General features: G+C 46.5%; 1 protein-coding gene across 2 annotated transcripts in view; it reads left to right on the top strand.

Annotated features, from left to right (window-relative positions):
• GLB1L2 (galactosidase beta 1 like 2) overlaps window positions 1-20557 on the top strand; it is a 47479-nt gene extending 26922 nt beyond the window's left edge. The window contains exons 8-19 of one of the 2 annotated variants that reach the window (XM_080817079.1): window positions 4466-4536; window positions 7728-7812; window positions 9436-9573; window positions 10156-10236; window positions 10651-10757; window positions 11426-11566; window positions 15424-15495; window positions 15773-15851; window positions 18122-18209; window positions 18499-18610; window positions 19038-19154; window positions 19443-20549. In XM_080817079.1, the coding sequence (XP_080673205.1) occupies window positions 4466-4536; window positions 7728-7812; window positions 9436-9573; window positions 10156-10236; window positions 10651-10757; window positions 11426-11566; window positions 15424-15495; window positions 15773-15851; window positions 18122-18209; window positions 18499-18610; window positions 19038-19154; window positions 19443-19529 (1178 nt within the window). In that variant the 3' untranslated portion in view covers window positions 19530-20549. Of the gene's footprint in view, window positions 1-4465; window positions 4537-7727; window positions 7813-9435; window positions 9574-10155; window positions 10237-10650; window positions 10758-11425; window positions 11567-15423; window positions 15496-15772; window positions 15852-18121; window positions 18210-18498; window positions 18611-19037; window positions 19155-19442 lie in introns of both variants that reach the window. The other variant, XM_080817080.1, reaches the window with a different exon arrangement.
• Window positions 20558-23218: the final 2661 nt, after the last annotated feature.

Genomic DNA, 23218 nt, shown 5'->3' with positions numbered 1-23218 from the left:
CAAGTAAGTTTTACCACTTCCGCTATAACCATCATTTTCATGTGCATTGTTGCAACAGCACTGAACTGATTTTTCTTCACTGTTGATGCCTGCACAACTTTTTCTCAACATGACAGCATTTGCAAATGTCATTTGGATCCCCTCAGGCCTCACCTTAACTGCAGGTTTACCTTGCCTTCCTCAGACTGAAGCACAAGTTATGAGAAAGCTCTCAAAGGCCCTCCTTTGGCCTTTGACCTCTGTGACCTGTCTAGGTGTCTCCTGGTCCCCTTACCCCTGCCATCCTCTTCCACTGTCCTCCTGGCTTCCTATTTGTTTCTGGAACATACTGGACACCCCCAGCCTTCCTGCAGAGCCATTTATGGCTGTTCCCTATCCTCGCACTTTTCTGCCTGGTCACCTCGTAGTGAGGCTTCCCCTCAGCACTCATTTGAAATACACCTGCTTCTGGAGCTCACCCAGCCCCTCGACCCTGCTTTATTTTTGCCTTCTAACATTCTAGATAGTTTCTTTGTTTTATTTACCTGTTTGCGGCTGTAAGTTCCGCCAGGGCCTGGATTCCCTCTTGTTTGGCTGTGCCTCTGTGCCTGGACATGGTTTATGCTCGTAAGGACGATGGTGGTGGAAGGGCCTCCTATCAGCTGCCTGATGCTTCTTGAGGGCTCCTACCAGTTTACTCCGCGGCCGGAGGCCGCGCTTCCGGTTCCTTCTGCGTCGCCCTCCCCTCTACTAGACTGGACAGATAGGGCCTTTCATCTCTGCAGCCCTAGGCCAGCGCCGGCCTGCGGGGGGCACTCAGGGTGTGACTTGGATGAATGGGCAAGAGAAGTCATCCCCAACCCACTGGGTTTCTCAAGGACCAGCAGCGATTCCCGCCACTTCCACGCGATGGCACTGTCCCTTTGTGGCTGCATCCAAAGCCTCCGGGGGGCCTGGGAGGGGCTGCGGCCAGGGCCGGCAGGCAAGACCCTTTTGGAGGCTGCTGTACAGGTTTAGCGTGTCAGCACGGTGCCGAGCAAGGCCTTCGGGGCATGGAGGGAGCCAGAGAGGCCGGCTGCGGAACTCCAGGCCCTCGTCCACGGCCCGCCCCCGCCATGCCCCACTCCCCGCTCCCGCCCGCCTCCCCGCCATCCCCGCCATCCCCGCCCCCTGCCCCCCCTCCCCCGTCTCCCCCTCCCCGCCTCCCCGCCTCTGTCCTCTCGGTGCCGCCTCCCTCCACACCTCCACGCCCCGCCTCCGCCTTGCCTGTCTCCCTGCTTCCCCCCCTCAGTGCCACCTCCCTCCCCGATGCCCCGCCCCGCGTGCCCCTTCATCTCCTTACCCTCCTCTACCCCCCCTTCGGCGCCTCCCCCTTGCCCTTCCCTCCCTTCCCTCCCTTCCTTCCCGGCGCCCTGCACCCCAGCCCTGACCTCCCGAGCTCTGCCTGCTGTCCGAAGAACTTTTCTCAATTACTTAAAAATGTAATTAAAGTAAGGTGTAAAGATCCCAGAAATGCTGTCTCCTCCCCCTCCTTCTCCTCCTCCCCAGCCGAGACCCTGGCCGGTGCCTTCCGGCGATTCTGACCGGGTGCTGCAGTGCAGGCGGTGCGGTGCGCGCAGTGCGAGCGGTGTTCAGGGCAGTATTTTTGAAGTGACTCGCTTTCGGTGGGGTTAGTTTTCACTTTTGGTGTATTTATCCCGTTTATTTTTCTTTCAATTCTCTTTTCTCTCCCCTTTCTCTTTTATTGTTATTTTTAAAAATTTGACTTGACACACACACAGCTGACACATGTTACATTAATTTTAGGTGTTCCCTACAACTTCTCTTTAAAACAAACCCTTTAGGGCACCTGGGTGGCTCAGTGGGTTAAGCCGCTGCCTTTGGCTCAGGTCATGATCTCAGGGTCCTGGGATCGAGTCCCGCATCAGGCTCTCTGCTCAGCAGGGAGCCTGCTTCTCTCTCTCTCTCTCTCTGCTTACTTGTGATCTCTCTCTGTCAAATAAATAAAATATTTAAATAAAATAAAACAAACCCTTTACCAAAGATTTCCCAAACTCCTGTCACACGTGTTCCAAATACCTGTACATATCGGATTCTGTGTCAAGTCCCCTGGGTCTGAGACCCCACCACCCATGACCTGATGGAAGCCCGCTACCTGTCTTCACCCAAGGGAGGCTGAGCTCTGGGTCTTCTGCCCCATCCCTTCTCTGCACTGTGCCCAGATTTTCTAGAACCCGCAGTCACTGCTGAAGTACAAGGACATTCTGGTTCCTGATCCTTTTATATGTTGTTGTTGTTGTTGTGTGTGTGTGTGTGTGTGTGTGTGTGTTTCCTTCCCATTTCTAGAAAATTACAGGATTTTCTCCTTATCCTTGGTATCCTGGTATTTCACAATGATGCTCTTTGGTATGGGTTTTTTTTTTTTTTTTCTTCTGTGGAACTTTTGTGCGTTACTTGAATTGATATAGTTGTGGTACTTGTCAGTGGGATATCTAGTTAGTGCATTTTTTTGGTATGCTTTCTCTTCTTTTTTTCTGATCTTTTGATCACTCCTGTTATTTGTAGATTGGACTCTCATATCTATTCTCTAAGTTGCTTATCTTTTTGATGTATCTTTGCCCTTTAGTTCCAATTTTTGGGTGACTTCCTCAATTTCTGTCATGTAATCCTTCTCTTATTTCCTGGGTCTTGTTTTCTTGAATATATTTCTTTTCTCATGGCATGCTTTTTAAATGGACACTATCTTTCTTACTTTGCTTTGAGGATATTTTACTTTATATATATATATATATATATATATATATATATATATATATATTTACCAGTTCTGCTCAGTCTTCCATGTGAGGGGATTTTCTCAATTGTCTGGCTCTTGACTGAGCAGTTTAAAGAGGAGGCACTAAATGGCCAGTTGGAAGCTGGGTGCCAGAAGGGGCTGGGGAAGATGTGCTTCCCAGTGGGGTGATTGGGCTGGGGTGTGCTCTTTCCAGGAGGGAAGGCCAAATGTTGGTGGTTGGAGATACTGTCTTTAGCTCTATTAAGTGTTTGCAGGGACAAATCCTTTGGTCTGTTGTTATAGATATCCTGGGAGCCAGCAGGAGATACGGACAGGAATACTTTGGCTGATATGGCCCTTACTGATCCGCGGCACATCTCTTACTTCACACTTTGCTGTGCCAATTCCAACCTGGAGACACCTGAGCTCAGCTTTCCCAGAGAATGTGGTCCCCTGGGGTAGGGCTCCAGTGGGGAAGAGGTTTGAGGAGTGTGTGAGGCAAGGGAGGGAAGTGTGCTCCTGGCTACACAGAGCCTGGGACATGAGACAAGGACGGCAGCTGGAGGTGGCGAGCTGGTTGAAGCTTCCACTCTCCTGGGCCATTCACTGACCCACTGCTCTTTGCAGCCTCCTGAGATTTTCTTGAAACTTCCTCTCTGCTTTGTCTCCTCTCTAGATATTGTTCTTTATGGCCTTCCACCTTTGGATTCCTTTATTTTTATATTAGTGAGGATTCAGAAAGACTAGGAATAGATGCCATGTTTTAGCCATGCTAATCCTGTTCACTTCTGAGATTTCTGCTTGCTTATTTTCAGACAGGCCTCCTGTCTTTGAGGTTCCTCCTTTAGGTGAGGAGGGGTCTGGATGTAGGGTCTTATCCAGTGGCTTGCTGGAGGATGGTGTTATCACAGGACAATGGGTCAGTGTCCGATGGGCCTGGGTTGCAGTCCTACTCTGCTGCTTACCAGTTGTGTGACCTTAAGGCAAGTTATTTAACCTCCTGGAGCCTTAGCTATTGTTTGTTTGTTTTTAATCACTGGTAATCAGTAGCTTCTGTCCAATAGGAGAGTATCAGGGTAGCCAGCTTGGCAGGCTTGCTCAGTCTCTTTCATGTATTCCCAGACCTGCCGGAGCTCAGGCCAAGCCCAGTCCATGTGAGGCCTGCTGTCCAAGCAGACAACAGGCAGGCAAGGAGCCTCAGAAGCCAAGTTCTGCAGCTGGGGTAGGCCAAACGTAGCACATCTTTCTTGGGCATACCTTTCACTGATGCCATTTAAAATATCACTTTAAACTAAAAAATGGACACATTGTGGGATGGAATAGAAAATTAGCCCTCATTTAAGAAATAAAAGGGAAGTCTTCATTTAGATCATTACTTTGCACTAGATGCTTGAGGTGCAAAGATCAGACTCTAGGTTCCTATGAAAGAATAATTACCAGAAATGTACCCTCTGCTTGTAAAAATTACATTAGCCAAGAACAGATGCCTAGTGAATGATTGCCCTGTAAACTCTGTGCTGAGTGGTGGAGTTTTCTGAGAGGAACAAGATGAATCTCCTGACATCCAAGGAACTAAACTCTAATTGGAGGTGGGAAACAATGCCAAAGTTAATTTATTTTGCCAGTAAACTGGGAAAGGTCTGGCTTAGTTCAGAAAGTCTCCTTGCCTTTAAGACATGCTTTGTTTCTCTTTCTCCTTCCCATTCACAGTGCTGGCTACCATCAACTTGCAGTCACATCATGAGCTGCAGTTATTAACCAACTTTCTCTTAAGTGTGCAGGTAAGTCTGGCCCAGGGGCAGCTGTTTGCTCTGCTTGGCATGTGTGTAGAAAGTTGTAGAGCTAAGTGAAACCTCTGTCAGGAAGTATGCAGTGGTGTGAGGTACCTGCAGCTATACCCAGGGCTCTGGGGTGGGGAAAGAAGGACTCTGGGCTCACTCAGACTTTCATCTCACAGCCAACCTTCTGCACTGTGACTCTCAACCCCTGTGGCCCCTGTGTTGCCATGCCCTCAGGTAGGGAAGTGCTGTGGGAGTGTAAGTGTTTCTCCAAGGTGGTGGTGTATAGACTGATGCATGAATGTGGTTTCTTGCCTCTTGAGAAAGGGGCCCTTTTTGGAGGCCTAGGCTTGGTGTGTTCACAGAGTCTCTGGACTAGAATTCTGTGGACTCCATTAGCCCCAGATATGCTCATTTTGGGATTGAGGAGAGAAACTTTCCTGACCTATACTGTGTGTGTCTGACCTTAACCTGTAAGACCCCCCTGGACCTAGAGAGATCATTGTCATCAGCAAGATGGGAGGCCTGGGCTATTCCAGGTCACAAGAGAGAGGAGTTTCTGAGTATAAGGTTCACATCCTTCAGGTTGATGGGAATTTGCAGTTAAATTCTATTCTGATTGATTTCTCTTCTCTTGAGTTCACATGTCTCTCCTTAGGAGGCCAATGGGATCTGGCCATGGTAGTGGCAGCCCATTCACACAGCTGGGGCCCCATTTCTCACCGTGTCTTACTGAAGGGTGTGAATACCCCAAACTGTCACCACCTATTAGGTGTAGGCATTGATTCCCTGGGCCTACTGTGGAGCTATTGGAACATTAGTATCACCCATAAATGCAGAGATGCTGGGTCTGTTCTCCATTCTCCCTGTTCATTTCTTGGAGCAGAAGTAGGCCCAAAGGCACATCTATATGAAATCACCAGGGGACTGTGAAGCTGTGGAGCATGAGGGCCACCTGTGTGTATGATGTGGCTACTGCCTGAGTTTAGAAGGATAAGTGGAATGCACAGGGACGGTGACCAGGAGGAGAAGAGACAGGGCGGGACCTGATGCCACGCAGACTTTGTTAGGCCAATGAAGGGGGAGACAGTTTCTCCCAGAGGGCCCAGGTTTAGCCACTTTTTCCTTTCTTTCCTTCCTCCAGTGTTGACTGAGTGCCAGCTCTGTGTGTGGAATGTGGCTAGGCCCTGTCACCCTGTGGTGACTAAGATGGCAGGTCTTTGCCCTTGTGGGGTTTGTGACCTACCTGGGGAGATAAACAAAAAGAAACAATTGCCCAGCAGCTAAATAGGATCATACTTGAGTGCTGTCTAAGGCAGGTATAGGACACTGTGAGCAGTCTCTGCCCACTGGATAGAGAGTGTCACCTCTCTGTGCTTCTCTTTCCTCTTCTGTGAAGTGCGGATGATGATAGTACTTACTCATGGGGTTGTTTGAAGATCAAATGAAGTAATATTTGGAAAGCACCCAGGAAAGCAAGGTTTCATGTTGTTTCCTTTATGATCACCCTTAGATAGGGGCCCCACACCTATGTACCCAGGCTGGGTCATCCTGCTGACAGACAGGCTCCATTAAACGGCCTTTCTGTCCGCAGTTCAGTGATGTCAGTTTTCGTCAAGGAAGGGGACTTCGATCAGAGTCTGCTTTGGATGATCAAACAGGACAGGCGCAGCTCTGCTAAACTTTGGGATGTCCAACAGCACCCCACTGCACCCTCGTGTGCATGTCCAGTGATGGACATAATTAACATGAGTGTTTCTTGAGTACTTTCCAAGTACTAGGCACCATGTGCTAAAGACTTTATGTACATTATTTCATGTAATTCTCCCAGGAACCAGCTGGCTACTGTGGTCATGGTTGTGTAGTTAAGGAGACAGATTTGAGAACAAAAAGAGCACCCAGTAAGTGGCACGTGAGGAGGCAGAGCACAGTCTGACTGAGGCAGAGCTTTAGCTCTTAACCACAACACGCAAGGCAGTGACCTGGGACACTGGCGGGTGCCCCAGTACTTGACCCTGGCACCCTCAAGTCAGGGAGCCCCCTCCTAGCTGTGGAGACTATTGACATGTGGCACAGAGAATCTACTTCTCCCTTAGTGACTTAAACATGGTACAGTGTATCCCCTTCTTGGGAGGTAGACAGCTGTAAAGGGGATACAGTGTATCCCCTTCTTGGGAGGTAGACAGCCACCAGCCTTGCTAAAAAAATTATTGTGACTACTTTGGCTTTTCCTCTGGCATGGTTGGTATCTCCTACTCAGCCGATAATAAATCTACCCCATGAGTCTGGACCAGATTTTGTTGCTCTGTATGTGTTGCCCTCTAAATGTAAGGCCATCACTAACGGAGAAAGTACTTGATGAATGAGGACAGCTCTCTGGTGCGGAACCTGAAACACCAGCATGTTAGTCCTTATATCTCCCCCCTGATGCTCTGGTGCTCCCGCAAACACAGCACAGTAACAGCACAGTAGAGCATGGTTCTGGGAATTGTTTCTGCATCCCTGGGGCAACCCCGCACCAAAGGCAGTATTCTGAAGTAATATTAAGGACCTAATTGTTATCAAACATCCTAGTCAAGGTATGAAGCCAGATACTGAGGCTGCAGGGACTGTACTATGAATCACTGTGCTAAATAACTCCCTGATTTTCTTGTCCAGTTTTGTAAACTTATGTTTAAGCTAGACCTCAGAGAGGGGCCCACTCTACAGCCCTCTGACTCTTCCAGCTAAAGGGAAACAGCAGCTGAGGGGTCTGCATCTCTGGGGTGCCTGTAAGAAATGGAATTATCCTGATAGAACATTCTCTTTCCCCGAAAGAGGGTAGGCAAAGTGTGGCTTGACCCAGAAAGCCATAGGAAAAGCCTCCCAGAGTACACACTGCATTCTGATGCAGTTCTGATGCAGTTCTCTTGCCAGCTCCGTATGCAACATTAAAACCACATTAAGGCATCAGGGTCTCCTGCACCAGCTTCGGTAGTTCATTCTACTTTCTACCTGCAGTGTGGAGGCCACATGTGGAAGATAAGCTGGTGCAGATGCCTTTGGTCCTCACCTGTGCACTGCTTTTGATGGCTCTTACAGCAAGGAGTGTTGTCAGGGAAGATTTGGGAGGGTAGAACGGCTGGGATTTCCCTGAAGGAAGAACTCCCCCTTACCTCTTTTGGCCAGCTAACTTCTCATTTTGTGGTGCCCAGAGGGTTCAGCCCAAGATGGTGATGGAGTACTGGACAGGATGGTTTGACTCGTGGGGAGGCCCACACAACATCCTGGATTCTTCTGGTGAGTGCTTTGTGGTACCTAAACCCAGCATGTGTATTGACCTATGAAATAAAAATAAGTTCCAAATAACCTGCTAATTGATGTAAATGAGCTGTAGGATACAAGGCTCCTGGATTATCTGCATGTCATAATCAGCTGTTGATATTCCAGAGTCACGTATCCTGACATTTGACGTGAATGGTAGGACTCTTAACACTGCTTTATCATGTTTTTATAATTAGATAAGCAGTGCATGCCTATTGCAAACACCCATCAAATACAGAAAATGTAGGAAGAAGAAATAAAAAGCCCGGAGCCCAGAGAAAACACATACAGTTGACTTTTGAACAATGCGGCAGGTAACAGTGCTGACCCCCTGCACACTTGAAGTCTGGGTATAACTTTGACTCCTCCCAAACTTAACAACTAATAGCCTACTATTGACCAGAAACCTACTGATAACACATAGTTGATTAACACATATTCTGTATGTTATCTGTATCATATACTGTATTATTATGACAAAGCCAGCTAGAGAAAAGACAGGGTTATGAAGAAGATCATAAGAAAAAGAAAATACTTTACAGCACTGTACTGTAAGAAATCATGCATAAGTGGAGCCATGCAGCTCAAACCCGTGTTGTTTGAGGGTCAGTTGTATACTGTGCAGACAGTTCTGTGTGTCTGTCTGCTGCCCTATACGCACCCACAGAGATATGGACACTCGCAGTCATATCTGCTCTTTGTTACTTGCTTGTGCCCTGATGGACACAAATGAACAGCCTTCTATGAGAGATTCCATCACTGTTTTAAAGAACAGAAAGAACCCTGTAGTATTGGTGATTAAACCACAATTTATTTAGCCATTTTCTTATTGATGAACATTTAGGTTGTTTCCAGTGGTTTTTGTTAATTGAACGCCATTGCAGCGACCATGCTTGAACATCCTGTTTTGCATACCTGGCATATTAGTGCCCTAGGATAACCAATAGAATTCCCTAACCAGTGGAATGCTGCATTAATTCAATTTTGATATATATGTACCAAACTGCTCTTTCAGAAGATTACAGCAATTCTTACTATTATTAAATGAAAATACATATCTCCCACAGATTTATCGACAGTGGTTATTAAAATAATTTTTAATATTTGTCAATCTGATTGCCTATATATGTGTGTGTATATATATATGTATGTATGTTAATACTGTATATTTCTCCTTTGATGTTATCTTTCATATCTTTGGTTAATTCTATAATAGAAGCAGGATTGGGGAGGTGGTCAGAAATTACAGCTGCAATTAGGAGTCCAATCTTTTGCACCTTACCAAGTGTGAGTAATGGTTGAGAAGTGTGGAGGTAGAAGGCTGCCATTGTTCAGACCATAGTCATTGGAGACTTGGCCATGGTGGAACAAACAACTAGAAGGCTTCAGCTCGGGGGCTTTGGTGTTTGCTGGCCCTTTTCTCTTCATGCCCTTCATCTTCTGTGACTGCAGCTCTAGTGGAAGCTGAAGGGCAGAGATAGGGAGTTGAATTTGATGGGGTTGGGGGGAGATCAGGAAAGCTGAGATGTCAACAGGACTTGTGGCTTGTCCTAAACTTTGACTCGCTCTGCACATCCCCTTTCTCCCCTCCTCCTGCAGAGGTTCTAAAAACAGTGTCTGCCATCCTCGATGCTGGCTCCTCCATCAACCTCTACATGTTCCATGGAGGTACCAACTTTGGCTTCATAAATGGAGCCATGCACTTTCATGAATATAAATCTGATGTCACCAGCTATGGCAAGTATTCCCCAACACTGGCCCTTTGTGGAACACCCCACATTTGCATGTTTGGAGCTTTTTATGCAGAGTCCTTTAGAGGCAGTGTCTGGCACCTTTAATGCATTTGGTTCTACAGTGCCTGAGGAAGGGATGGTTTTGCTCGGATTATCAGTTTTAAACTTCTAGAGCAGTAGGAGGTACTGAAGCCCACTGACATGCCTATGAGCCTTTGGAAGTCACTGGAGGAAATGAGAGTTACAGCCAGGGTGAGGGAAGGTCCTTTGATGAAGGCAGCCTCTTCTCCCTACTCAGGCCCTTGAAATGTGTGACCTCTGAACCCTTTAGGTTGACAGTCTCCTGAAGTTAGGCAAGATGCAGGAAATTGTGGGTCATGCCATGGCCATGGAACTGTTGGTGGTACTTCATAGTGTTTAGTACTTATTGTATTTGGACTGATGGCTCACACCAGAAGTGTTGTGCTTCCCAAATTGCTGGGGTGAGGACCCTGCTGCCATACCCAGCTTCTCCTTTCTCTTTTTGCTGCTGTGGACACTGTTCTGTGACACAGGTGACCAGTGACAGCATACTGGTGTCTTGCAGACTATGATGCAGTGCTGACAGAGGCTGGGGATTACACAGCCAAGTACTTCAAGCTCCGAGGTTTCTTTGGCTCTTTCTCAGGTACCTGGAAGACAGAAGACTCAAGCACCAACTTGGGCCCTTTTTGCTCTGAGACTCCCTAAAGAGTTACTTCTTCACTACCCTACCTCAACCCCAGTTGACTTGTATGCAAGAATGTCCCTAGACAAGGACAGGCAAATTTGAGAGACTGTTTTCTTCATCATGGTCTGTGTATCACCAGCTTCACCTTCCAGTGGGTGTTAAGAATCCTGAGGATATGAGGAAGTCAAGTCACCCGCACCCCTTACCCCTGTGTTGCTTTCCTAAGTGGGGCCAAGCAGTCTAAGAATGTTACCCTCTTGGCTCTAGGATAAAGGAGCACATTGGGCTGTGGAAAGGAGCCAGGGGCTGGGAGGGTTGGAGGTGGCAGTGATTTTGGGTCCTCTTGGGATGACCCTATTGTCTGTGTTGCAGGTGTCCCTCTTCCTCCCCAACCTGACCTTCTTCCCAAGACTGCGTATGAGCCCTTGAGACCATATTTATACTTGTCACTCTGGGACGCCCTGAAGTACATGGAGGAGGTGAGTGCCTTGGGGCAGGGAAGCTGGGACTGTCGCTAGGTGGGCCAGTGGGACTGTGGAGGGAGAAAAAACGAGTGCTTGATATCTTTAAGGTTCACTCTGACTTTAGAGCTCAGAGGAAAGAGAATAAACTTGTGTTAGAGTATGGAGTGGGAAGGAAAAAAAAGAACTTGAAGAAAAACTGGGTAATACAGTAGGTAGTAGTCTCTCTCCAGCCTTGGTGAACAGGGAGGAGGGTAAAGAGGCATGTGAATGGGCTGTATCCCCTCTGAGAAGAGGGCGCCCCTGGAGCTGACCCAGTGGAGTGCAGTGATGCAGAAACGAAGGCAGGTTGAAAGGCTACAGGTCTGGTATATTTCCAGGCTTCATTCTATTGTTGTCACACATCTGCCATCCCTTTGACCCTGGACAGCCATAGGGCTAATGAGATGAGAAGTCAAAAATCAGAATTTTGGAGCTTGGAGAGCCTATCAGCTGGATTGGCTCTCCATGTTTGAGTAGTGAGAGGTCAAACTAGAAGAAAAGGTTAGAGGGCCTCTTCCCCCAACCCCCTAGTCCCAGGTGGGGATCTGTCTGCTACCTTGCCCTCCCCCAGAAGTCTCAAGGTGAGCTTGCTGCCTCTTTTCTCCTCTACCTAGCCTTATCACCCCATACTCTCCTCTATGCAGCCAGTCAATTCTGAAAAACCAGTCAATATGGAAAACTTGCCAGTAAATAATGGAAATGGACAGTCCTTTGGGTACACTCTGTATGAGACCACCATTGCTTCATCGGGCATCCTTAGTGGTCTTGTGCGTGACCGGGGACAGGTAGGGATGATTTCTCTTTTTTTAAAAAAAATTTTATTTAAAATCAAATTAATTAATATATACTGCATTATTAGTTTCAGAGGTAAAATTTAGCGATTCATCAGTTGCATGTAACACCCAGTGCTCATATATTCAAGTGCCCTCCTTAACGTCCACCACGCAGTTACCCTGTCCTTCCACCCACCTTCCCTCCATCAACCCTCTGTTTGTTTCCTATAGTTCAGAGTGTCTTATGGTTTGTCTCCCTCTCTGTTTTCATCTTACTTTATTTTTCTTTCCTTTCCCTTATGTTCATCTGTTTGTTTCTTAAATTCCACATGAGGGAAATCATATGGTATTTGTCTTTCTCTGACTGACTTATGTTGCTTAGCATAGTACACTCTAGCTCCATCCACGTCGATGCAGATGGCAAGATTTCATTCTTTTCGATGGTTGAGTCATATTATATATATATATATATATATATATATATATATATATATATATACCACATCTTCTTTATCCACTCATCTGTCAATGGACAACTGGGCTCTTTCCATAGTTTGGCTATTGTGGACATTGTTTCTATAAACATTGGAGTGCATGTGCCCCTTCAAAGCACTATGTTTATATCCTTTGGATAAATACCTAGTAGTACAATTGCTGGGTCGTAGGGTAGCTCTATTTTTAACTTTTTGAGGATCCTCCATACCGTTTTCCATAGAGACTGTACCAGTTTACATCCCCCCTTTCTCCGCCTCCTCACCAACATCTGTTGTTTCCTGACTTGTTAATTTTAGCCATTCTGGCCACTGTAAGGTGGTGTCTCATTGTGGTTATATGTATTTTTCTGATGTTGAGCATTTTTTCATGTGTCTGTTGGCCATTTGTGTGTCTTCTTTGGAGAAATGTCTGTTCATGTCTTCTGCCCATTTCTTGACCAGATTTTTTTGTTTTTTCGGGTGTTGAATTTTTAAAAAAATTTTTATTTTTTTTTTAAATTTCTTTTCAGTGTTCCAGAATTCATTGCTTATGCACCACACCCAGTACTCCATGCAATACGTGCCCTCCATAACACTGACTACCAGGCTCACCCAACCTCCCATCCCCCGCCCCTCCAAAACCCTCAGAGTTTTGTGCAGAGTCCACAGTCTCTCATGGTTCATCTCCCCCTCCAATTTCCCCCAACTCCCTTCTCCTCTCCATCTCTTGGGTGTTGAATTTGATAACTTCTTTATAGATTTTGGATACTAGCCCTTTATCTGATAAGACATTTGCAAATATCTTCTCCCATTCCATAGTTACCTTTTAGTTTTGTTGACTGCTGTGCAAAAGCTTTTTATCTTGATGAAGTCCCAATAATTCATTTTTGCTTTTGTTTCTCTTGCTTTTGGAGATGTGTCTAGCAAGAAGTTGCTGTGGCCAAGGTCAAGAGATTGTTGCCTGTGTTTTCCTCTAGGATTTTGATGGATTCTTGTCTTATGTTAGGTCTTTCATCCATTTTGAATCTATTTTTGTGTATGCTGTAAGAAAGTGGTCCAATTTCATTCTGCATGTGGCTGGCGAATTTTCCCAACCCCGCTTACTGAAGAGGCTGTCTTTTTTCTGTTGGATATTCTTTCCTGCTTTGTCAAAGATTACTTGACCATAGAGTTCAGGGTCCAATTCTGGGTTCTCTATTCTGTTCCATTGATCTATGTGTCTGTTTTTGTGCCAGTACCATACTGTCTTGATGATTATAGCTTTGTAATAGAGCTTGAAGTCTGGAATTGTGATGCCCCAGCTTTGATTTTCTTTTTCAACATTACTTTGGCTATTTGGGATTGTTTCTGATTCCATACAAGTTTTAGGTTTGTTTGTTCCAGCTCTGTGAAAAATGTTGATGGTGTTTAGATAGGGATTATATTGCTTTAAGTAGCATATACATTTTAAGAATATTTGTTCATCCAAGCCATGAACATTGAATGTTTTTCCATTTCTTTGTGTCTTCCTCAATTTCTTTCATAAGTGTTCTATAGTTTTCAGAATATAGATCCTTTACCTCTTTGGTTAGGTTTATTCCTAGATATCTTCTTGTTTTTGGTGCTATTGTAAATGGGATCAATTCCTTAATTTCTCTTTCTTCTGCCTCACTGTTAGGGTATAGAAATGCAACTGAACTCTGTGCATTTATTTTATATCTTGCCACTTTGCTGAATTCCTATATCAGTTCCAGCAACTTTGGGGTAGAGTCTTTTGGGTTCTCTACATAGAGTATCATGTCATCTGTGAAGAGTGAAAGTTTAACTTCTTTGCTGATTTGGATGCCTTTTATTTCTTTTTGTTCTTTGATTGCTGAGGCTAGGACTTCTAGTACTATGTTGAGCAACAGTAGTGAGAGTGGACATGCCTGTCATGTTCCTAACCTTAGGGGAAGAGCTCTCAGTTTTTCCCCATTGAGAATGATCTTCACTATGGGTTTTTCATATATGGCTTTTATGCACGTATGTTCCCTCTATCCCTACAGTGTGGAGAGTTTTAATCAAGAAAGGAAGCTGTATTTTATCAGATGCTTTTCCTGAATCAGTTGAGAGGATCATATGGTGGTTGTCCTTTCTTTCATTAATATGATATATCACATTGATTGATTTGTGGATGTTGAACCATCCTTGAAGCCCAGGAATAAATCCCACTTGGTTGTGGCAAATATTCCTTTGAATGTACTCTTGGATCCTATTAGCTAGTATCTTGATGAGAATTTTTTTTGTTCATGTTCATCATTGGTCTGTAATTCTCCTTTTGGTGGGGTCTTTTTTGGTTTTGATATCAAGGTAAGGCTGATCTCATAGAATGAGTTCAGAAAGTTTCCTTCCATTTCTATTTTTGAAACAGTTTCAGAAAAATAGGTATTTTTTTTTATTTTTTATTTTTATTTTTTTAAAGATTTTATTTATTTATTTGTCAGAGAGAGAGAGAGGGAGAGAGAGCGAACGAGCACAGGCAGGCAGAGTGGCAGGCAGAGGCAGAGGGAGAAGCAGGCTCCCTGCTGAGCAAGGAGCCCGATGTGGGACTCGATCCCAGGACTCTGGGATCATGACCTGAGCCGAAGGCAGCCGCTTAACCAACTGAGCCACCCAGGCGTCCCAGAAAAATAGGTATTAATCGGTATTAATTCTTCTTTAAATATTTGGTAGAATTCCACTGGGAAGCCATCTGGCCCTGGATTCTTGTTTGTTGGGAGATATTTGATTACTGATTCAATTTCTTTGCTTGTTATACGTCTGTTTAGGTTTTTTACTTCTTCCTGGTTCACTTCCTAGGTCATTAGGAATGCATCCGTTTCGTCCAGATTGTCTAATTTGTTGGCATATAGTTGCTCATAATATGTTCTTAAAATTGTTTGTATTTCTTTGGTGTTGGTTGTGATCGCTCCTCTTTCATTCACGATTTTATTTATTTGGATCCTTTCTCTTTTATTTTTGATAAATCTCACTAGGGGTTTATTGGTCTTACTGATTCTTTCAACAAAACAGCTCCTAGTTTCCTTGGTCTATTCTACTATTTTTTTTTTTAATCTCTATACCATTAAATTCTCCTCTAATCTTGGGGCATCTTCTCTTATTTCCTGTGACTTTGTAGTCGTCAAGCCCTACCAAATGCATCTGACTCTCCTCAATGCTCACATATTTGCCTGTTACTAGTGTGTAGAAATGGCCCATCGCCATCAGCTCTGCCATCCTTTTCAGCTATAATCATGGGCATTCATTTTTCTTCTGTGCTTGGCTAACCCCTGTTTCCACTGCACACACATAGTGTTACCCCTTTCCTTGCTTATCAGAGATCCCTCATATGCCTCCCTCCTGTTGACACATGAACGCTTTCTGTCTGTTCATTTGCAGGTATTTGTGAACACAGTGTCTATAGGATTCTTGGACTATGAAAGGAAGAAGATTGTTATTCCCTTGATCCAGGTTTGTTATCCTGGGGAGCTGGGTGATGGCTAGCACCAGCTGCTTCCTGAGCAGGTTTGGTGGGAGTCAAAGAAGAAGACTTGGAAGACAGGAGGCTCCTTAACCACAGAGCTGCTGATGGAAAGAGGGGCAAAATATTGCTTTCTGATCAGTGGGTAATCTTTTATCCCCAGAGTTCAGGGAAGAACTGGGGTTCCACAAAGAAACTCTGAGGTGCAGCTGTGATCTTATGGTTGGGTAATCAGGTGGTCATTATCGACCACTATGTTCCTGGCAGGGTTACACCAGGCTGAGGATCTTGGTGGAGAATCGCGGGCGAGTCAACTACGGGAATAACATTGATGACCAGCGCAAAGGTGGGTCATAGCATGTGCTGAGAGAAGAGCTTCTAGTCCTCAGCAGTGCCTCACTATCTCTTCTTCAAACCAGTGCACCAGCTGATCATGGAGGCTAACTGTAGTGAGGTGGAGTCATGGTGGCCCATTGGAGGCAATTGGGTTGTGGAAACCCATTGAAGGGAGGTGGGTCATGGAGACCCACTGGAGGAGATTTGTGGAGGCCCACTGGAGGGAGGCAGATAATGGAAACCCACTGGAAGGGGTGGGTTATGGAGATCCATTGGAGAGAGGTAGGTTGCAGAGGCCCATTGGAGGGAGCTAACTCATTGAAGCCCATCGGATGGAGTTAACTCAAGGAAGCCCACTGGAGAGAGGTGGAAGTGGGCCTTCTTAAAAGACCCATGTGCGTTCTGACCTCTTTCTTATGCATGTTGTTCACATGTCCATGGTGAACACACAGGGAACACTGAGCAAGCCTCTCCAGACCTCCCTGGGTTGTAGTCTGCTTTAGCAGGGGACTATCTGCTGGGGCTGGGCTAGGGGTGGTGAAGCTTAAGCAAGGGGATTCCCAGGAAGCCAAAAATGGCATAGGACCCCTGCCTTCTTGGGTCTCCATACTGAGTTTTTCTTTTCCTTTTTTTTTTTTTTTTTAGAGTTTTTATGTATTTATTTTAGAGGGAGAGAGAGAGAAAGAACATTCACACATGTGAGTGGGAGGAGGGGAAGAAAGGGAGGGAAAGGGAGACTCAAGCAGACTCTGTTGAGCACGGAGCCTGACACGGGGCTTTATCTCACAACCCTGAGAATATGACATGAGCCGAAACCAACAGCTGGACGCTTAACTGACTGAGCCACTCAGGCGCCCCAGAATTTCTTTTCTTGACCCACTGCGGAAACCCATTGATGATCTCATTTGTGGTGGGGAGGAGGTGGTAGTACATACAGTAAACAAAATGCTCTTGATGGAGTGCTCTCCTAGGAATATTCCAACTCATTTTATTTTTCCTGGTCTTCTAAACCTTCTCTGCTTAAGTTTGCCTTCCTTTTCATCTGTCAAAATGTGGGTGGTTTCATGTAAGTTATAACATAAGAATTCAGACAAATAAATACTACTATGGTAAGAGATGCTGGTGGCCTCCCAACTCTCTCATGGGTGTTTACCTTTGTAATGAGGAAACTTGTGCATCCCTTCCTTTCCTGCCTGGGAAGCACTGTGGCCCCAGCCATTGGGGTTTTCTTGGGTCCTGGCGTTTGGCCCTCTCCAGATAGGTCTCCTGGTAGCTTCTAGCACTGTCCAGGCTTACCTTCCTTTCCCCCTAAACAAGCCCCCAGTGTTCCTCTCTGGATCTTAGCTTCTTCTCCTAAGGAACTCCATCTCCAGGCCTATCTTCACTTCTTTAACTCTCCTGTCTGTGGGAAGGGATTTCCAGCCTCACCCCACCCTCAGTCTTTTCCTCCCCACGTTCCCGAATAAGATGTGTTCTGGACTCTCACTGTGGAGTACTTATCCCTTGGAACAGTTCAGTGTTTGTAAGTTACAGACCCCACACCCTCCACGCCGGTACCTGCAACTTAAGATTCTGCAGGCTCCATGAGACCTCTTTGCACTCCCCAGCCTATTCAAATTACCTCTCAAGAAACTCAACAGCTCCATGATGGTGAGGACCATGGGAGCTGCTCCAGGACTAACATTGCTGGCCCCTTCCACAAGCCACTAGCTAATCACTATGCAAGTGTGTGTGGATCCTTAGACTCAGATACCCAAGTCATATTGCCATCTGTTCACAATTTAAATATTTAATTTATCTTCAATCCTAGGTCATGTAGAAGATTTTTGGCTGAGTTATGAGGTCTGTTTAGTCTGGGACCCTACTGAATCTGACCTTGAAGCTAAGTTAGAACTGTTGTGACCTCTTGATTATCTGCCCTTTGGGCCTCATTTTATTGTGTTGGAATTCTTATCCCCAAAAAGGAGCTTCCCCTTCAGAGAGAGACTAGAGATTGTTCTCACCCAGTGATGGTCTCTGCTCTCACTACCCTCGGAATTATTCTTCTGTACAAATCCTTGGGAGGTCCTGGCAAACACTGCTTTTTACTCATTCTTTTCTCCTTTGGGATTTCTAGAGAAGGTTTTATGCCATATGAAGAGCTCTGTAGGGAGTATATACTTCTGGAGGAATCCTAACTGGAACTTTACAGAAATTCTCCATGTATGTGCAGGGCCTTAGCTGGGTCAGTTGTGCCCCTGCCTTTGACCTCATTCATGTTTTCTTGCCTCCTTCCCACAGGTTTAATTGGAAATATCTATCTGAATGATTCTCCCCTGAAAAAATTCAGAATCTACAGCCTGGATATGAAAAAGAGCTTCTTTCAGAGGTGAGTCCCCACCCCATGAAGTGTGTGAAGCCATGGATAATGTGCAGTAAGAGCCAGGAAGGCCTGGAGAACTGCTGTGCCCTAGACCCTCCCACTTAAGTGTAAACAGACCCAGAACCCAGAGCAACTCACCCAAGGTAGGCGCTAGAGACTAGGAAATTTCCGTGATACCTTAGTTAATTAACAGGTTGGGGGTGGGGTTTGGAATGCCTTTATAATTAGATTTGGAACAGAGTCCAAATTTGAGAAAGTGTCCTCTTTTCTTTCTTGTCTTCCATTCTATTCATAGGTTCAGCATTGACAAGTGGAGCCCTATCCCTGAAGTACCTACATTCCCTGCTTTCTTTTTGGGTGCCTTGTCAATTTCCCTTTCCCCTTTTGATACCTTCATGAAGCTGGAGGTTTGTATCTCCTCCCTGCCTGGGTTCTCCAGTCTTCCCTGAGAGAGCTCTGAACCCAAGCCCTGTACCTGCTCTTGCTGGAGCCCTCTATACCACCTGCACCCAGAGATTCTCTGTGTTGGCCTCTCTGAAGGGCCTCTGGGGCCTTCCTTGGGTGGGGGAGTGGACTCAGAGCGGAAGAACCACCGGGTGGTACTTCTCAGGGTCCAGGTGTGCACTTGGGTACCTTGCTGAGGAGGCTCAGAGCTAGTGGATTCGGGAGATAGAATACCCATGTGTTAACCTCATGGGTGTTGAAATATTCATTCACACTGATATCTTAGAAGCTGAGAGAAGAGCATGGCATGTGTCCATCTCTGTCTTCTCATGTGACTTTATATTTGGTGGCTTTTGTGGTCAACTAATCCTTTTCCCATTCTGCTTAAAGGGCTGGGAGAAGGGGGTTGTATTCATCAATGGCCAAAACCTTGGACGCTACTGGAACATTGGACCCCAGGAGACCCTCTACCTCCCAGGTGCCTGGTTGGACCAAGGCAGCAACCAGGTGGGAGCACTTGCAACTTCTTCCCTTGTCTCAGCTCTCCCCAGTATCACAGTGTTTTCCAAGGGAGGCCCAGAACACAGTCTATTTAGGCTTGTTAGGGTGGGAGAAGGGACAGAAGGTTTAGCCAGCCCCTTCTGCATTCGTCCTTGGTGCCAATGAGTTGTGGGTCCCTGTTCCTTCCAGTCTAAGGATCTCAGGGGTTCTCAGTCCCTTCCCCTAAGGCACTGTCATCTGGCTCCAAGACAAACCTCTGCTGCTGTCATATACCAGCACTTCTCTCCCCTCCAGGTTATTGTTTTCGAGGAGAAGATGGCAGGCCCTGTGATACAGTTCACTGAAACACCCCATCTAGGCAGGAGCCAGTACCTTGAATGAGCAGCACTGCCCGAGCCCCCTGGTGGTAGGAAGCAGGAGAGCACCACCATCCTTCCAGCTGACCAGAGCCTTGTGCCCTGCTCCCTCACACCCACCCATGCAGGAGAGTTTCCTGAAGTAGCATCCTCAGGCAGCCACATGGCTACAGTAGGGTCCACTAGTTCAGTTCAAGACCTTAAACTTGGAAGAACTGAAGAAGAAAAATGGGATAGGAAGGAGGGACCTACTTCTTACCTAAGTGGCTTCTTGACTGGGCTTTGTTGATGGGACGTTCCCTACTTCCTTTCTCTTCTGGGAGAGGACAGAGGGATGCCTCTAGGGAGGAATGTCTAATCAGATGTCCATGTGATGACACCTGGGGCCATCAGTTGGGCATGACTTCTAGACACAGATTTGCTCCTATGATGTTCTCACCTGTGCTTAGCCACACCCCTCCTGGCCCTTTTCATCTGAAAGAGAAGATTTGTCACCATTTGCAGAGGATAGGGAAGCAGGTGGATGTCTCGCCTGAATCAACTTTGTTCTTCTCAACCCTCCAAGTCTTCTCTGGGATTCTGGAAGAAACTCCGTTTGAGAGACACACACATTTTCTCCTTCTCATTTCTACTCTAATTGCATCTGACAGGATGACAAGCCAAACTTAGGAGAAACAGAAATACTCAGCTACTTACCTTCCTGAATTAGGTCTTTCCAGTTTTACTCAGTGAGAAGAAGCATCACCTGAGGAGGGAATGCAGAGCCTAGTAGGAACCACACCCTGATCTAAAGGCCCAGATCCAGGGGCATGGGCAGGTAGTCTCCCCAGAATGTTGCTGTAGCCATGGGGCCTGCAGGCCTAACCCACATCTTGCCTCCAGCTCGGTCTTGCTCCCTCTACTTCCTGTAACTTAAGCAGCAGGGAGGAGAGGCAGCCTTCCTTTGTAATTATCTGTCCATATTTGAGGCGCTTGTTCTAGGGATTGAATCCATTGGGTTAGCTCAGGTTCACTGTTCTGAATTGCAATAAAGCAGAATTCAATCAAACCCCTTTTGGTGATACTTTTTTGATCCTGTCTGTGCCCCTGTTTATCACAGGCAAAGGCCTTGTAGGGTCAGGCACCTATTTAGCCCAACTGGCACTCAGAGTCTTGACACTGACTTACGCAGTTAGGGGATGATCCAGTCCCTGGTTCCTTACCACCTCCCTTCTGACCTTCATTCTGCCTGAAATGTCACTGTGGATTGGAACTGCCCTTGGGGAGGAGAAGTCATTGGCCAGAAGCCATTCTGGCGCTGGTGGGCAGGTGATAAGAATCTGCTGGACAGCCAAAAGCTCTCTGTTAGTGGGTGAGTTAGCAGGTGAGTTTTCCTCGCATGTCACATCTGTATTGTACTGCCACTGGATTATCTTCAATAGTAATCAAAGTTAGAAAGCCAACACCTCCTTGGGATGGTGCCTGTGCCAGGAGCCCATAAAGACCTTTGGGGACTAGGAGGCCATGAGGTTCCCAGCAGCCCCATGGCTCACATCTTGGGCTTGGCTAAGTAAGGGGGCATTTGTGGTGCATAGCCACTGGTAGAGTCCCCAGTCTTGCGCCGCAAACTCATCTGCTATTCCTGAATTGCCTTGGAACGGAAAGCATAAAGCTAACACGTGGCTAAGACCAGGGCTTGGGCATGGCCAACACTGGGGAGCAGTGTCATTGTGCCTTACCTTACACCTGAGCATGATTTTACAAAGGTGTATGTAAAAGTTGGCTTCTCTTGGAAAATGTGATCGGGAACTGGTATTTAAATGAATCTTACTGTGATCCTTTTGTACAGTGAAGAATCCCCTTGAATTGCTTTTATCCAAATCTGTGCAGGGCTGCCTTGCTCCTCTTGCACCAACTTACTGTTCTTGACCTTATTATCTGTCAGCTAGCCCTGCAACTTCTATCAGAGCCCCTTGGCAGAACTCATCTTCCAGCGTTTATTCATGGTCTGTCTAGGTCTTCCCTACTGGATGGCCTCATCATAGGGTCTTTAGAAGACTCCTCATAACCCCTACCTCTAAATGTTGAAGGTCTCCAGGCCTGCTCCTTGGGCCTTTACTTCCTTCTGTCCACACTAACTGTGGGTGGCCTTACTGACTGGTGGTTTGTAAACAGCCTCAACATTCATGCTCTCTGATGTTTATCTCCAGACTCACTCAGTGTCCACTCACCTTCTCTCCTGCGTGTGACACCAAACTCCCATGACTCTTCCGGGATCCCTCCTGCACTCCGCCCGGTAGCAGGAAATGGGCAGTTCTATACTGTGTCTCAGATTAGTTTTGGCTCCTCTCTTTCGTATGGCACAGCCACGCCATCAGCTGCTTCTCCTGGCTGTACCTCAAACAGGTCTAGAACCTGACCACTTCTCACTGCCGCAAGGTTTGGTCTTCTGACTCACCATCACCTCCTGCCTGGGTCACAGCATTGGCCGCCTCCCCTAGCCTGCCCTGCCCTCTGTGATTTCTTTACAGGTCAGTTAGATCATGTTGGCCCTTTGCTCCAAACCCTCCAATAGCTCCAGTTACCTTTTCATTCGGGGGAGAAGCCAAAAGCTTTGCCCTGGTTCCCAGGGCCAACATATTCTGCACCCTCCATCAACTGCGTCCATCCCACCTCCCATCCTACCCCTTCCCACCTTGCCAGTCAGTTGCAGGCACACTGGCCTTTTTGCTGATCTTTAAACATGCTAAGTACTCTCCCCATGGGAGCAAGCTCTCTTTTCCAGAAAGCTCTGGCCCAGGTAAGTGGCTGTCTGCACACTGCAGCTCTGCTCTGTCCCCTTATCAGGGAGGCTCTTCTGATGGCCCTGGAGAGGAGATCAGCTCCTCCTCAGCTACACTCTGACACCCCCATTTGGCCTCATACTTCTCCTTAGACCAGATCACATCTGAAATACTGTCAGTTTGCCTAGTGTCCATCTGTCTCGTTTCCCAAGGAGGGAAGCACCATGAAGACAAGTGCTCTGGTTTTTCACTGCTCTGTACTAGATCCTAGAAAAAATGCCCGCCAAATAAATACTTGTTGGATAGTTAAGGCAGTTTCTGAGAATAAAGTAAGGCAGGGCTGCAGAAGATTAGGGCTGTTAAAAACCATGTTTGACTTTTAATTTTGGAAACAAATTAAATACAGTTAAATTAAAACAGACCAGATGGTGCAGCTGCATAGGCTCTGCCCTCCCCCCCCCCCAGGCTCTGTTCTCGGGGCTCTGAGCCCCCAGCCTCACTCCTTTGTGGTGGGGAGCAGGAACAGACTGGGTCTGGGAAACAAATTGTTGTCATGGACCCAGCTCTGATTTGGAAAAAACTCATTCCCAACAAAGATGAAAGCTGCAGTCCACCAGGATTATAATTATAAATAAATACACATGCAGCTAAGAGAGAGAGGCTATTAGGTGGAAACAACAGAAATAGCATCTGCCAAAAAAACAAAAACGAAAACAGAGAGAGGATATCCCATTTTGTTGTTCATTATCAATTTCCTGAAAAATGAGCCCTGGGTTTTTGGCTAAGAAGGTGGCCTAAGACCAGCCAGGCTGACCTGAGCATTCAGGGCTGGTGAGTGAGGCAGTGCCGTGCCTGGGCATAAATTCACTCGTTTGGTGGGTGCCCTGTGCACACCTCCTCCCTTCCCTCCCGCACCACCCCACTTGGCTCTGAGGGGTTGATTCCAGAGCCA

Source organism: Martes martes (genome assembly GCF_963455335.1).
Source record: "Martes martes genome assembly, chromosome: 10".
Lineage (NCBI taxonomy): Eukaryota > Metazoa > Chordata > Mammalia > Carnivora > Mustelidae > Martes > Martes martes.
The sequence above is the reverse complement of the archived record's forward strand: the minus strand, read 5'-3'. Positions and strand labels throughout refer to the sequence as shown.